General features: G+C 63.4%; 2 protein-coding genes across 3 annotated transcripts in view; one reads left to right on the forward strand and one right to left on the reverse strand.

Moving 5' to 3' along the window:
• The window catches only part of WWP2 (WW domain containing E3 ubiquitin protein ligase 2), a 31,215-nt gene extending 23,590 nt beyond the window's left edge, over nt 1-7,625 (reverse strand). For both annotated transcript variants that reach the window (XM_054296319.1, XM_054296318.1), the window contains exons 1-4: nt 7,562-7,625; nt 5,603-5,686; nt 4,058-4,205; nt 3,683-3,801 (exon numbers count right to left, since the gene is read on the reverse strand). In XM_054296319.1, the coding sequence (XP_054152294.1) occupies nt 3,683-3,801; nt 4,058-4,205; nt 5,603-5,672 (337 nt within the window). In that variant the 5' untranslated portion in view covers nt 5,673-5,686; nt 7,562-7,625. The remainder of the gene's footprint in view (nt 1-3,682; nt 3,802-4,057; nt 4,206-5,602; nt 5,687-7,561) is intronic.
• Nucleotides 7,626-7,760: 135 nt separating this feature from the next.
• Nucleotides 7,761-10,799, forward strand: NOB1 (NIN1 (RPN12) binding protein 1 homolog). Its single transcript, XM_054269372.1, has 9 exons — nt 7,761-7,850; nt 7,936-8,068; nt 8,175-8,308; nt 8,455-8,526; nt 8,609-8,740; nt 8,828-9,031; nt 9,186-9,283; nt 9,365-9,509; nt 10,375-10,799. Exons 1-9 carry the CDS (start codon nt 7,773-7,775, stop codon nt 10,642-10,644), a joined length of 1,266 nt encoding a protein of 421 aa, XP_054125347.1. The 5' UTR covers nt 7,761-7,772; the 3' UTR covers nt 10,645-10,799.
• Nucleotides 10,800-13,839: the final 3,040 nt, after the last annotated feature.

Consider the following 13,839-nt stretch of genomic DNA (forward strand, 5'->3'; position numbering starts at 1 on the left):
AACACGGGGCTGTGGGACAGGCAGTACTTGTGGTTCCAAGGGAAGTTTCCATTTTTTAGTGCCAAGAAGGCAGGTGTCACCTGCACAACAGGGGCACACGCTGACAGGGGCACAGCTCTGTCACTGATCCCCATCATCCAACAAGGGATCCTGCTGAGCCTGGTCTTCCCCTCTGCCTCACGGAGCTGCACTCCGCTTGCTTCCATAGGAAACCGACCTCACAGACAGTTTTAAGAGCCGGAGACAGAAGATGCTACTGAGCACAGCCAAAAACCAGAACAAATCCAGACCCTGTTTCCCCCCTGGCTCCTCCAAGCCGTAGGAATCCACATTTTCTCCAGGGTGCCTCCATCCCCCTCTGCGCGTGCCGCGCTCCGGGGCCGCACAAGCGCTCATTGTGCGGGCGCCCGGCTGGGGCGCAAAGACAAGGTGTCTCCAAGTGGAGGATGTGAACATGAACCTCCCAGCCGGCTTCCTTCTCCCCCCTCCGCCCCCTCCAGCTTTTTTAAAGAAAATAAACACTGGCAGAACCTTCCCCTCCCTGTCCCCGTGCAGCGTGCGGGACGCACAAAGGGACATTGCTGCTGCTCCGACGGCGGGTCCCCCGGAGGGCCCGGCACAAAGGCTGCCTCTGTCCCAGAACGGCAGAGGGATTATTATTATTTTGGGAGGGGGTCGGGGGGTGATTTGGTCCTGAATAAGGTCTCAGTTCAGCTACTTCCAGCGCCCTGCACGCAGCATCAGAGCTCCCATTTAGCAGAGGTGAGCTGGAATTCCCACCCAGCCCATTAAGGGGATTTACGGTTCCACGAAACGAGGCCGGAGCAGCCGGCGTGATAACGGCCCCGGGCTGAGCCCCAGCCCTGGGAGCCCCAGGAACCACACGTGTCTGACCCCAGGGAGCTGCCACACGGGATGGGCAGCTCCTCTGGAACACCCTGTGTGAGGTGGCTCCATCTCCACAGCTGCATCCCAGAAGATTTTCAGACAAACAGCCAAAATGAGCTTCCCAGTGTCTCAGCTTCCCAAACCTCGTGCCAAGCTCTTTGCCCAGTCCCACTGGATGCAAAGGCCAGTCCCCTTTCCAGCAGCTCCATGTGATCATCCAGGTTTTGTCTGGGATGAATCAAAGCTCCCTGGTGCCGAGCAGGTGAAGACTGGCTCAGCCTTTGTGCATTCCCGTCCATGCCGTGGGTACAGTCCCTCCAGGAACAAGCACGGGGCAAGTTACACCTTCTACAAACATTCCCAAACCAAGAAGGAACACAGAGTTTAGGGGAAGGGATCATCTTTAGTGTCCCATGAAAGTCTCCCCAGGGAAGCTCTGCCTTTGCTCTGATCCAACCTCAACCACCAGCGGCTTGGAGACAACAGTGTCCCACTCCATTTATCTGCCAGGGATAACAAGGAGGGCTCAGGTTTCTGTATCTTTATTATCTGCATCACCTTTCTTTCCTCTAAAAGGTGACGTGGGGTGGGCCCTCTCCAACGCCCCTAGTGACCTACTGGCTGCATGGCCAGTTTTGTGGGATTACATCCTGGCCATGCAGAGCCAGCTGACGGAGCTGCAGGGACATGCAGCACAGCACAGCTCCTTGGCATCACAGCCACAATGGGGTGGAGCTGCAGTTTTCCAGAGGCTGGGAATTGCTGCAGGTGTCCTGGAGGACCCCAGGAGGCCACAGTTCCAGCCACTCTGCCTGGGGCACCGCAGCAGGGATCCCTGAAGCCCCGGCACGTGGTGCCACTCGACCAGCACAACCAGCAGGCCCGGCAGGGGCTCCCCACAGGCCGGGATGCGGGGCTGGCCGGGGCCGGCAGCTCCCGGAGCCCGGGAACAAAGAGCAGCCTCTGTTCAGGGCCGGGGGCGTGCCACGGCAAACGAGCTGTTTTATGGGAGCCCTGGGAGCAGCTCGGCTCCTGCAAGGCTCCAGCCCGTGCTGGGGCCTGAGCCGGCCCTGACCCACCTCCCCACGTCCCCGCCAATCCCCGGCAAGGCGGGAGGGGCTGCGGGCCAGCGCAGGGGCCGCAGGAAGCGCGGCCGAGCCCCGGCTGTCCTGCACAGCCAGGCTGCCCCTCCAGAGCCTCTCACGGCAGCTCAGGCCCCATTGCTGAGCTCTTTTCCCATGCTCCAGCCCTCAGAGCTGGGACCTTTCCCCCTGCAGTGAGGCACGCCTGGCAGGAGGGCTGACAGCAGCAGCCGGGCACACACTGCCACAGGTGTCACAGCAGTGAGGACACTGTCCTGCCCACCGAGGAGAGCCACAGGAACCCAACCCAGGGCCACAGCTACGCTCACAGATCAGCACCTTTCGTAAAGCCTCACCATAACAAGCCCAGCTAAGAGGGGCTGCTGCCTGGCAGAAGCTCACTCTTGGCACAGCACCTCTCAGGATGGGAGAGGAGGGCCAGGCCCCTCCAGTGGCAGGGGCACACGTATTTCACTGCCCTTCACTTCAAATGCTGACTCAGGATGGCCTGAAATCCCAGATGCCTTGTGCCTGACCCAGCCCCTTCCTCAGGCTGGCAGGCAGAGGGAACACACTCCCCTATTCCCAGGAGGACAGCAGCCCCTGAGGAAAGGATGTCCCAGGCTCCCATGGGATCCCCCAGCAGCCTCTGGCCCTCAGACCTGCAGCAAAGCCTGAAGGCTCAACATGAGCCTGCAGAGAAGAGTAGGGAGCAGATGCCTGCCCAGACAAGGAGGGCAGACAGGAGCAGAGGGGCAGCACCTTCCCGGGCAGGGAGGGCAGGCTCTGCAGCTTTAAGAGTGCTTCCTCCCTCCCAGCCCGCAGTGTCAAGGAAAAATCTGACACGTTTTTCTGGGGGATGTTAACAGACAAGCTAGAACAGCCAGTTGCCTTTTCCATTCATTTTCCACACAGCCTCCCGGGATGGCTGGGAATGAAAGAGCCAATTGTGCCCCCGTGGCGGCGCAGGTAGGGCAGGAACCGCGGCGGCTGCGGGAGCCCAGCACGGCCCCTGCACACCTCGGGAAATGATGGCTGCAGGGGAGGCTGCCCAGGGCTCCCACAGCTGTGGGGCTGCCTGGCTGCTACACCCCAACAGAGCCAGCCCCAGGCACTCGTCCAGGTCCCCACAGGCCTCGTGAGAAGACAGCAGTGGCAGCACAGCTCCCATGTGTCCCTCGCTGCCACAGCAGCCGGTGCCACGGTGGCACGGCACGGACACCGGTGTGGCTGCAGAGCTGGCGGCACCAGGGGAAGCAGCTCAGCCCAGCCCCCAGCACTGGGGAGGGTCTGAAGCAGCCCTGAGTCCCTCGGGGCACAGGAGGCCCCTCTCCCGCTCAATACCAGGTCTGTGTCTCAGCAGCTTTGCTTGGAAGAGACAGAGGCAGCCTTCTCCACCCCGCGCCGCCCCGGCCCTGAATGGCCGCCTTTATGTGGGAGCTGCTGTCACGAGCCCCGCTCTGGCGACCGCAAACGGCGGCGAAAGCAGAGGGGTTTGTGTTCCCGGCCCGCCGCGGTGCCCGCTGACGCAGGTACGGCTGCGGCACGCCCGGCCGTGGCGCACAACGGCACCTTGTTCCCTGCCGGGGGCAGTGACCGGCACGGACAGCACGGACACCGCTGCCCCGGGCCCTGCTCCGTGCCCTGCCCCAGGCCTTGCTCTGTCCCCTGCCCCAGGCCCTGCCCCGAGCCTTGCCCCTGCCCATACTCACGCTTGCCGCCGCCCTTGAGCAGGCTGCCGAGGCTGACCGAGGCGGCGCCCAGCAGCTCGTTCCTCAGCGTGTGGCAGATCCACACCTTCAGCTCCAAGTGGCTCTGAGCCGTGACATTCCTGCACAGAGGGAAAGGGGCTGTCAGCACGGTCTGCTCCGTGCTTGGGGAGCCAGCAGTGCCACAGGCAAGGAGCAAAGGGAGGTGGGCAAAGACATGGGGCAGTGGGAGACCTCCCTCCCACCACCCTGCCAGCCTGGCTGTCTCTGGCAGTGTCCCCTGCAAGGGAAAAAGCCCTGTGACACCTGAGTGTCCCCAGCGTGCGGCACAGCAGGGCACACGGGGCCGGCCCCACAGCAGGGCTCACACACACTCACAGGGTGAGGATCTCGTTCCACAGCAGCTCTGAGACACCCATCTGCTTCCCCGTCTTCTTGGTCTCGCTGGGCAGCCCGTCACCGGCCACCTCCACGTAGCAGTTCATGCGTGCCGGGCGGCTCTGGGCCTTGGGCTTCACAGACACAACTGGGCAGGGACAGGCACAAGGTCAGGCCTGCGAGACACCCTGTCCCCTGCCCGTCCCCTGCCCACCCGTGCCAGCTCGGGGTGCCACGACTCACAGCAGAGTGCTGGGAGAGGGGCAGCAGGGAGCAACGCTCCTGGTGGCAGCGATGGCTGCACCAAGCCCTGACCAGGACTGTCGCTGTCCCCAGGGACACCTCCCTGCCCCAGGGCACGGGGCAGGACGGAGGGGGCAGCCCCAGGCCGGCAGTGCCCGCGGAGGGGCAGAGCGGGACGCGGCTCCGAGGGACGGGCGCCGGGCGCCGGGAGCCATCTCGCGGCCACGGGAGCACCAGCGCGGCCCCGCAGCCACGTCCGCACGGCACGGGCCCAGCCCGGGGCACACAGGGCCAGGGCCAGCCCCGGCCGTGCTGTGCGTGCCGGCCCGGGCTGCAGGCAGAGCACACAGATCCCTGGGTGCAGGCAGAGCACACAGATCCCCGGCAGGGCAGGCAGAGCACACAGATCCCCGGCAGGGCAGGCAGAGCACACAGATCCCCGGGTGCAGGCAGAGCACACAGATCCCCGGGTGCAGGCAGAGCACACAGATCCCCGGGCTGCAGGCAGAGCACACAGATCCCCGGGGTGCAGGCAGAACACACAGATCCCCGGGCTGCAGGCAGAGCACACAGATCCCCGGGTGCAGGCAGAGCACACAGATCCCCGGCAGGGCAGGCAGAGCACACAGATCCCCGGGTGCAGGCAGAGCACACAGATCCCCGGCAGGGCAGGCAGAGCACACAGATCCCCGGCAGGGCAGGCAGAGCACACAGATCCCCGGGTGCAGGCAGAGCACACAGATCCCCGGGTGCAGGCAGAGCACACAGATCCCTGGGCTGCAGGCAGAGCACACAGATCTCTGGGTGCAGGCAGAGCACACAGATCCCCGGGTGCAGGCAGAGCACACAGATCCCCAGGTGCATGCAGAACACACAGATCCCCGGCAGGGCAGGCAGAGCACACAGATCCCCGGGTGCAGGCAGAGCACACAGATCCCCGGGTGCAGGCAGAGCACACAGATCCCCAGGTGCAGTCCCAGCACACAGATCCCCGGGCTGCAGGCAGAGCACACAGATCCCCGGGTGCAGGCAGAGCACACAGATCCCCGGGCTGCAGGCAGAGCACACAGATCCCCGGGGTGCAGGCAGAGCACACAGATCCCCGGGCTGCAGGCAGAGCACACAGATCCCCGGGCTGCAGGCAGAGCACACAGATCCCCGGGTGCAGGCAGAGCACACAGATCCCCGGCTGCAGGCAGAGCACACAGATCCCTGGGTGCAGGCAGAGCACACAGATCCCCGGGTGCAGGCAGAGCACACAGATCCCCGGCAGGGCAGTCCCAGCGCGGCAGCAGCACCCACCTTTCACGGACAGCGGAGACTTCTCGCAGGGCAGCCCGGCCCTGGCCCTGCTGGAGCTGGCAGCGGCCATGGCATCACCCCCAGCTGCAAGCAGAGACAGGAGACAGCTCAGCCCCGCTGCCAGGGACCCGGGGAGCCCGGACACAGCCCCGTGTCCCTGCCAGGGCTGGGTGAGCCCCACGGGCTGGGCTCCCTCTCCTGATGAACCCCCTGCACCAAAGGCAGCGCTGTGACGCTGGGAGAGCAACCCCTGCACGGCAGCACCATGGGCTGAGCTGGGCACTGCCACCTCCTCTTTGGGCGCCTGAGCCCCTGACCCACAGACCAGGGCTGCTGGGGGACGGGGCAGCCACCAAAGCCTTGCCCTGGGGGACACAGGCTCACCACACATCAAGGACATGGCAGTGGCACCGGCTGGACACAGGGAGCTGGTCACAGCATGGGGACCACAAGCCTCTAGGGCAGCCCTGGTTTCACTATGGTACCAGATCCCATGGGATCGCTGAGGCTGGGAAAGGCCTCCAAGACCATTGTGTCACTCCCTGGACAAGAAGGACACTCTGTGACACCAGGGAGGGTGGCAGGACACATGGCCAGGGCTGGTGCCCAAAGCAGCAGCCGCAGAGCAGAGGGACGAGATGACACATCCCACAGGAGCACGAGACACCCTGGGCCTGCCCCAGCCTCCTCCTGCCGTTCCCAGGAGCTGCAGGGCACGGGGGCCAAGCTCACAGCCCGGCCCAGAACTGCCTGGCCAGGGCACTGCCAGCCCCCCTCCCCAACCAGGGGAAGCACAAAAACAGAGCAGCAGCCCCAGGCCCTGTCCCTGTGCAGGAGCCTCCCCTCTGCCCTCTCCCACATCCTCCCTGCACTGTACCGAGCTCCAGCCCATGGCACATTCCCTGTGGAATCCTCTCTGCCAGGGTCTCTGCTCTCCGTGCCAGCCCAGCAAACCTGCCTGGCACCCAGGGCCTGCCTGTGCCCCCACAGCCCCAGCTCTGCCTGCTGGGCACTGCCCGAGCACCGTCCCGGCTCCATCCAGCAGCAGCCAGGGCTCTCGGGCACAGGCCAGGCTGCTGCCCTCACCCTGAGGGCTGGCTCGGTGTCACACTCACTGTCACACTCACTGTGACACACTCACTGTCACACTCACTGTCACATGCTTGCTATCACCCCACTATCCCGGCCCACGGGTCACCCCCGCCTCCCCGAGGCCATCGGGTACCCCTGCTCCTCACATCCCACCCCACACGGATTCCACCGGGGCCGTGCTCCTCCTGTGCCAGTCCGTGCCCAGCCCCGGCCGGGCTGTTTCCATCCTTCCTCCTTCACATCCCGACTCTCTTCCTTCCCCGTTCCCTCTTTTCCCGACTCCACACCATTTCTCTGTCACTCGCCTGACACCCCCGGTCACGCCACCAAACGCCTCTGACCCCGGAACCTCTCGGTTCCCGGTGCCGCTGCCCGGGCACAGCTTCACCGCCCGCACACCCACAGCCCACAGCCCAGCGGGGCCGTGACCCCCTTGGCCAGGCCGACTCCTCCCTTCCTCCCCCGCTTTCCGTTTCCGACAGCCCGGCCCGGCCTCCCGGAACACCGGCGGGGCCGCCGCCCCGGCAGCGAGCACCGAACCCGCCCCGGGCCCGGCCGGTCCGGCCCCGCAGCCCCGCACAGACCCGGCCCGGCCCGCTGCGGGCACCGCGCACAGGAGGCGGCGGCCAAGGGCCCCCCCCGGCCCCGCCGTCCCGGGCCGCTACCGGCACCGGCTGAGCGGCTCCGGCGGCCGGAGCGCCCCACCAGGCCGTGTCCGGCGGGCGGACGGGAGCGCCCGGGCTGGGCCAGGAAACGACGCCGAGCCGAGCCGAGCCGAGCCGAGCCCAGCCCAGCCGAGCCGAGCCCAGCCCAGCCCAGCCCAGCCCAGCCCAGCCCAGCCCGTCCCGTCCCGTCCCGTCCCGTTACCGGCGGCCGCTCCGCTCCCGCTCCCCGGCTCCAGCTCCCACCGTCATGTGACCCCGGTCCGTCACGTGATCGCGCCGGCCGGAAGCGCTCCCGGGGCACGGCGCCGCTCCCGGCGTGCCCCGGCTGAACTGCAACTCCCGGCGTGCCCCGCGCCCGGACCACAACTCCCGGTGTGCTTCCCGAGGCGCTTCGACGGCGGCCGGGGTGGGCCATGGGGCACGCAGACATGGCGCGTGTTCCGCACGTCGTGGCCGACACGGGCGCGTTCCTGAGCGCGGCCCCGCTGCAGGTACCGGGGGAACACCGGGGAAACACCGGAGGGATGGGGGGGGTGGGTCAGGGCTTACGGCCCGGTGTGACGGCGCTGCCCACAGGACATCGCAGACGCGCTGTACACCGTGCCCGAGGTGCTGGCCGAAATCCGGGACCGGCCGGCGCGCCGCCGCCTCGCCGCGCTGCCCTGCGAGCTGCGGGTCCGCCGCCCGCGCCCCGAGCTGCTGCGCCTCGGTGAGTGCCGGGCCGGCCCCGCCACCGGCTCCTTCCCCCGCCGGAGCGGCCCCGCCCGGCTCGGCTCGGCCCGGCCCGGCCCGACCGCGCCGCTGCTCCCCCGCAGTGACCGAGTTCTCCAAGAAGACCGGGGACTACCCGAGCCTCTCGGCCGCCGACCTGCAGGTGCTCGCCCTCACGTGCCAGCTCCAGGCTGAGATCGACGGCCCCGGCTGCGTCCGCTGGGAGCCGCAGGACAAGGTAGGATGGGCGCGGGCACGGGGCCCGGTTCCAGCGGCCCGGACACGGGCCCCGGTTCCAGCGGCTCGGACACGGGCCCCGGTTCCAGCGGCCCGGACACGGGGCCTGGTTCCAGCGCCCCGCCGACGGCCCGTGCTGCCCCCCAGGTGCGGCTCAGCACCACCCCGCGGCACCCCGAGGCCCCCCTGCACCTCGCCGGCTTCCACCTGCCCGCCAAGGTAAGGCACGGCGGGAGGGAGGGGTGCCCGTGCCCATGCCCGTGCCGTGCCCCGGCTGAGGGTGCCCGTGCCGTGCCCCCAGCACAAGCCCGCGGGGAAGGGCTCACACCAGCCCAGTCCCAGCCCGGCCCCGGCGGAGAGCGATGAGTTCGGATCCTTCCTGTACTGGCGGCCGCCCCTGCCCAGCATCGAGGAGGAGCTGCGGGAGCTGCTGGTGAGAATCCCCTGGAGGCTCCTCCCTGCCCTCACTCTGCCGGTCCCGACCCCTCGGTGCCTGATCCTCTCCTGCCCCCCGGCCCAGGCCATCACCAGCAGCCCCGAGCAGCACCGGAGCTCTGCAGACGGGGCCAGCGCCGGCGAGGAGGAGGAGGATGAGGAGAGCGATGATGATGAAGGCTGGATAACTCCCAGCAACCTGAAGGAGGCCCAGCAGGACATGGGGCACTTTGACACTGCTCCCGTGGGTGTCCAGGTGGGCTGTGTCACCACGGACTTTGCCATGCAGGTGGGTGCTGGGCTGCAGCCGGGCTCAGGCTCTGGGACAGCTCCCTGTGTCAGAGCAGCAGGGTCTCAGTCCCAGAGGCCTCCCAAAGCCTGTGGGGCTCTGAGTGCCCCGGCTGGCAGGTCCCAGCTGCCAGGGTGTATCCCTGCTCTTGCAGAACGTGCTGCTGCAGATGGGTCTCCACGTGCTGGCTGTGAACGGGATGCTGATCCGCCGGGCCCGCAGCTACATCCTGCGCTGCCACGGCTGCTTCAGGTGCTGGGGCTGGGGCTGAGCCCGGGCTGAGCCCATGTTCCACGGCCCCAGGAGCTCTGAACCCCCGTCCCACCCTCGCAGGACCACCTCGGACATGACCAAGGTGTTCTGCCCCCACTGTGGTAACAAGACCCTCAAGAAGGTGGCAGTGAGTGTCAGCGAGGACGGGAGTCTCCACATGCATTTCTCCCGCAACCCCAAGGTGCTGAACCCCCGGGGGCTCAGGGTGAGTACCTGGACAGAATCCCAGACCCACTGAGGTGGGAAAAGACCATCAAGGTCATCGAGTCCAACCTGTGAGCGATCCTCACCTTGTTAGCCAGCCCAGAGCACTGAGTGCCATGTCCAGTCAATTCCTTGCACACCTCCCAGGATGGGGACTCCACCATCTCCCTGGGCAGCCCCTTCCCACCTTTAACAAACCCTTCTGCGAAGAAACGCTTCCATTGGGATCCCAGGGATGGGAGCCCAGCCTGTGGCTGGCAGGTTGGAGGGAATTAAGGCAAACTGAGAACATCCTCCAGATACTGTTGCACTTGCTCAGCTCTCCAGGGGGCTGTGCTCACCGGGGGTCCCTGGGAGCCGGGGCTGGTCCCTTCTCCCCGCAGTTCCTGATCCCTTCTCCCGGCATTACCCAATCTCTTCTCCCGCAGTACCGATCCCTTCTCCCGCAGTACCGATCCCTTCTCCCAGCATTACCCAATCTCTTCTCCCGCAGTACCGATCCCTTCTCCCGCAGTACCGATCCCTTCTCCCAGCATTACCCAGTCTCTTCTCCTGCAGTACCGATCCCTTCTCCCGGCATTACCCAATCCCTTCTCCCAGCATTACCCAGTCTCTTCTCCTGCAGTACCGATCCCTTCTCCCAGCATTACCCAATCTCTTCTCCTGCAGTACCGATCCCTTCTCCTGCAGTACCGATCCCTTCTCCCAGCATTACCCAATCTCTTCTCCTGCAGTACCGATCCCTTCTCCTGCAGTACCGATCCCTTCTCCCAGCATTACCCAATCTCTTCTCCTGCAGTACCGATCCCTTCTCCCGGCATTACCCAATCCCTTCTCCCGGCATTACCCAATCTCTTCTCCCGCAGTACCCGCTGCCGGCGCCGCAGGGCGGCAAGCACGCCAACAACCCGCACCTGGTGGAGGACCAGCGCTTCCCGCAGCAGCGCCTGTCGCGCAAGGCCCGGCAGAAAACCAACGTGTTCGACCCCGACTACCTGGCCGGGGCGTCCCCGTTCGCCGAGAACGACGTGCACAGCCGGGCCGCGCACCTGCAGCTGCGCGACGCCGCGCTGGGCGCCGGCCGCCGCCGCCTCAACCCCAACGCCGTCACCAAGAAGTTCGTCAAGAGGAGGTGAGGGCGGGACGGGCCCCGCCCGCAGGACCCACCTGCCCAGGTGTGCTGGGGGCTCTGCTGGGGCAAGGCCTCTGCCAGCACCTGGGCACGGGCCGGGCCATCCTGTCCCCAGAGGTGCCAGGCATCCTGTCCCCACTGCGCGGCGCCCGGAGAGCCGCCGTGGCTGCGGCGATGGTGACGGGGTTTGGGGAGGCCTCAGGATAAGGGAGGGTGGGTTGGCTTCTCTGGGCACCCTGGGCAGGGGCTGTGTCACCCAATAAACACCAAACCCCGAAGCCCCGTGACTCAGTCCCAGTTCTGTGGCTGCCTGTGCCAGGGGGAGCCTTTCCCTGAGCCTCGAGGAACGAGGAGGCTGGGGCAGAGGGAGGGAGGATTTCTTGGATCATTTGTCCCATGGGATAATGAGCTCCAGAAGGACAAAAGCCCAGGGCAGGGGGTTGTGTCCCACCCTGGCATTGGGGTGAAGGGGGCGACTCTGGGGTAAAGCTTTGTGGATAAATCCGCTGAAATCTTTCACAGCTGACTCTTGGGCCCAGCTCCTGCTGCAATTTCCCCTTAACCGTGGTGAAATTGTTCAAAGTAAGGAAACACCTGATAGCAGCTGTGGCCCCTGGTGCTGGGGAGGTCACAGGCTGCAGAGTGGGAGCAGCAAGGGGGAACACACCTGGGCCTCCCCAGCCCCAGGGCACTCTGAGTGTGCCAAAGCTGCAGATAAAGGGCATTGGGTAAGGCACTCACACATCCTGCTGAGGCCATGGTAACTTCCAGCATCTTGGCTTTGGACTCCTGGGACAGCCTCTGCCTCTCCCCCAGGGTTACTGGGGTCCCACACCACCGAGTCAGTGTGATTCTTCCCCAGGACCTCTTCCTGCAGCACCCTCTGGACATGCCCTTGGTAAAACCACCACAAGACTTTACAGTGTAAAATGAAAACTTTTCATTGTTTATTCTCGACTGCAGCTGTTTACAGAAATATAGTTGCGAGTATACAAATGTCCCAATAGAAGCAAAATATTTTTTTTTTTTTTAATATTCAACAAGTTATCACAGGAGAGCTAAAAACATAGATGCAAATAAAATATCCCCTCATAGACAAACTGAAAACACCGGGAATCAGTGCTTGGAAACCCACCTACGAAAGCCATATACACAGACTGCACGAAGGATATCTGGTGCTACTTTCACACTGCAGGACACAGAAGAGGCAGCTCAGCGGTCGAGGGTGCCCCCAGAACATCTGGCAGGCAGGGCAGAGCCCACCCGAGGTGCAGGGACAGAGACAGAAGCTCTGCTCTGAAGGGGTTGGAGCTTAACTCAGCATCAGCTCAGGTGGAAATAATTCAAATTGCCTCCTTTTACCCAGAATAAAAAAGCTCCAGGAATGCTACAGGCTGTTAAGGGTACTGGAATGGGATCCCAGCTCTGCAAGACCCAGAGAGCCACTTCCCAACAGGAACCTCCCCCTGGACACCTTATCCCAAGGGGCAGCTCCAGGGCCAAAACAAAGCCAAGGCCATGTCCCTGTCAGGGAACACAGGAGCCCTCCCTCATGCCAGGCCTGGAGCTGCAGTGTCACAGAGGGCTGCTGGCACCTGAACAGGGCTCAGCGAGCAGGGAATCCCTGGGTTCCCTGCCCTGGCCCTACACAGTCAATGTCACCGGGCAATTTAGTGACGTGTAACAGCAAAAATGACACATCCCTGCAAAAAGCAGAGTTCAGCTCTGCAAACTCCAGGAGAACAAAGGAGGACACTGGCTCTCAGTGTGGTGGGGGTGATTTAAGAGGCCTGTACCAGGATAACACTGATCCACTCAGGACAAATTCCAGTGGAACACGGATTTGGAATTGAAAGCCACGTTGGACACAATACACGTTATTGAATGCATGACCTGATTTAAAGGCTGGAGCTGTGCCAGGGCAGGTTTAGGTTGGATTTCAGGGAAAGGTTCCTTCCCCAGAGGGTGCCGGCACTGCCCAGGGAATGGGCACAGCCCCGAGGCTGCCAGAGCTCCAGGAGAGTTTGGACAATGCTGCCAGGGATGCCCAGGGTGGGATTATTCAGGTGTCTGTGCAGGGACAGGGGCTGGACTGATGATCCCTGTGGGTCCTTTCCAGCTCAGGATATTCTATGATTCTTAGGGTTTAATTCCTCACACAAACTGCAAGAAAGAAATCAGCACGAGTGGTGGCAGGTTCCTCACAGACAGAATTCAAGGGGAGCTTCACTGGCTTTCAAGGAGCTCTCTAGATTTTGATTGTTGCACTAATGAATCAGGTAAAAAAATCAGTTTACAGACTGCTGCCCTCATGGGAATAAAGAGAAATGGCAGAGGAGCTTCCCCTCCTACCCAGCAGAAGCAGGGACCTTCTGCTAACAACAACATCCCACACAGCCCAGCACCACCAACCCCTGTCTGCAGCAGCTGCTGCCACCCCGGGCATGGAAACGGCTCTGAGGGGAAGCCCAGGGATGCTCAGGGCTGCAGGAGGCCCAGCCTCAGCCTGGGTGTCAGCTCTATCCCAAACCACATCTGCAAGTATGAACTAAAATATTTAAACCCCAAAAGTGGCCACAGCTGCTTGCAAGGCACAGATCCCAGCGAGGTTCCCAAGCAGGACAAGTTCTGGATCCATGTCACCAACAGGACACACGGCCAGGACTGACAGGTGGGACAGCTACTCATGAGTTACTACAAAAACCTCCCACCGAGGAAAAGGAGTATTGTTTCATGTTTATAAAAATGCAAATATAACAGTATTCTAATGCTGTGTCTACTATTTATATATAATAATCTGACTCCTCTATATACATATATATAATCCTAGAATATACAGGCAGTGCATATTTACATCCCTATACAGACTGGGAGAGGAAAAGCCTCTCCTCCTGTGGGACCTCCCAATTTCCCAATTTCCCTTCGGCAGGAGTTCACCCCCTGCTGCATTTCTCCTTGTTCCTAACACATTTAACCCATTCCCAACGCTGACCCTCGGTGCTGTGGCACCACAGCTGGCACAGCTGGCCTGAGCAGGAACACCAAGTGCTCACAGGCTGCCCCAACAGACTAAACCAGCCCAGATTAAAGCAAAGCCCCTGAACAAACACAGCATCCCACTGCTGTCTGCGTTTAGCTGCTATAGAACGGAGCTGCCCCGAGCCCCCTGAACACAAACCCCCCCAAAACCATAAAATTC

This window comes from Melozone crissalis, unplaced genomic scaffold (genome assembly GCF_028551555.1).
Source record: "Melozone crissalis strain CALT ecotype California unplaced genomic scaffold, PUWL_Pcris_2 ptg000007l_1, whole genome shotgun sequence".
NCBI classification, from domain to species: Eukaryota; Metazoa; Chordata; class Aves; order Passeriformes; family Passerellidae; genus Melozone; species Melozone crissalis.

What these genes read in the sequence shown, in the direction of transcription:
- NOB1 (XM_054269372.1), top strand. Translation starts at nt 7,773, where the DNA reads ATGGGGCACGCAGACATGGCGCGTGTTCCGCACGTCGTGGCCGACACG. An exon ending in CCCCGAGCTGCTGCGCCTCG is followed by an intron (nt 8,069 to 8,174) that starts GTGAGTGCCGGG and finishes GCTCCCCCGCAG; the next exon opens with TGACCGAGTTCTCCAAGAAG. An exon ending in CGCTGCCACGGCTGCTTCAG is followed by an intron (nt 9,284 to 9,364) that starts GTGCTGGGGCTG and finishes CCACCCTCGCAG; the next exon opens with GACCACCTCGGACATGACCA.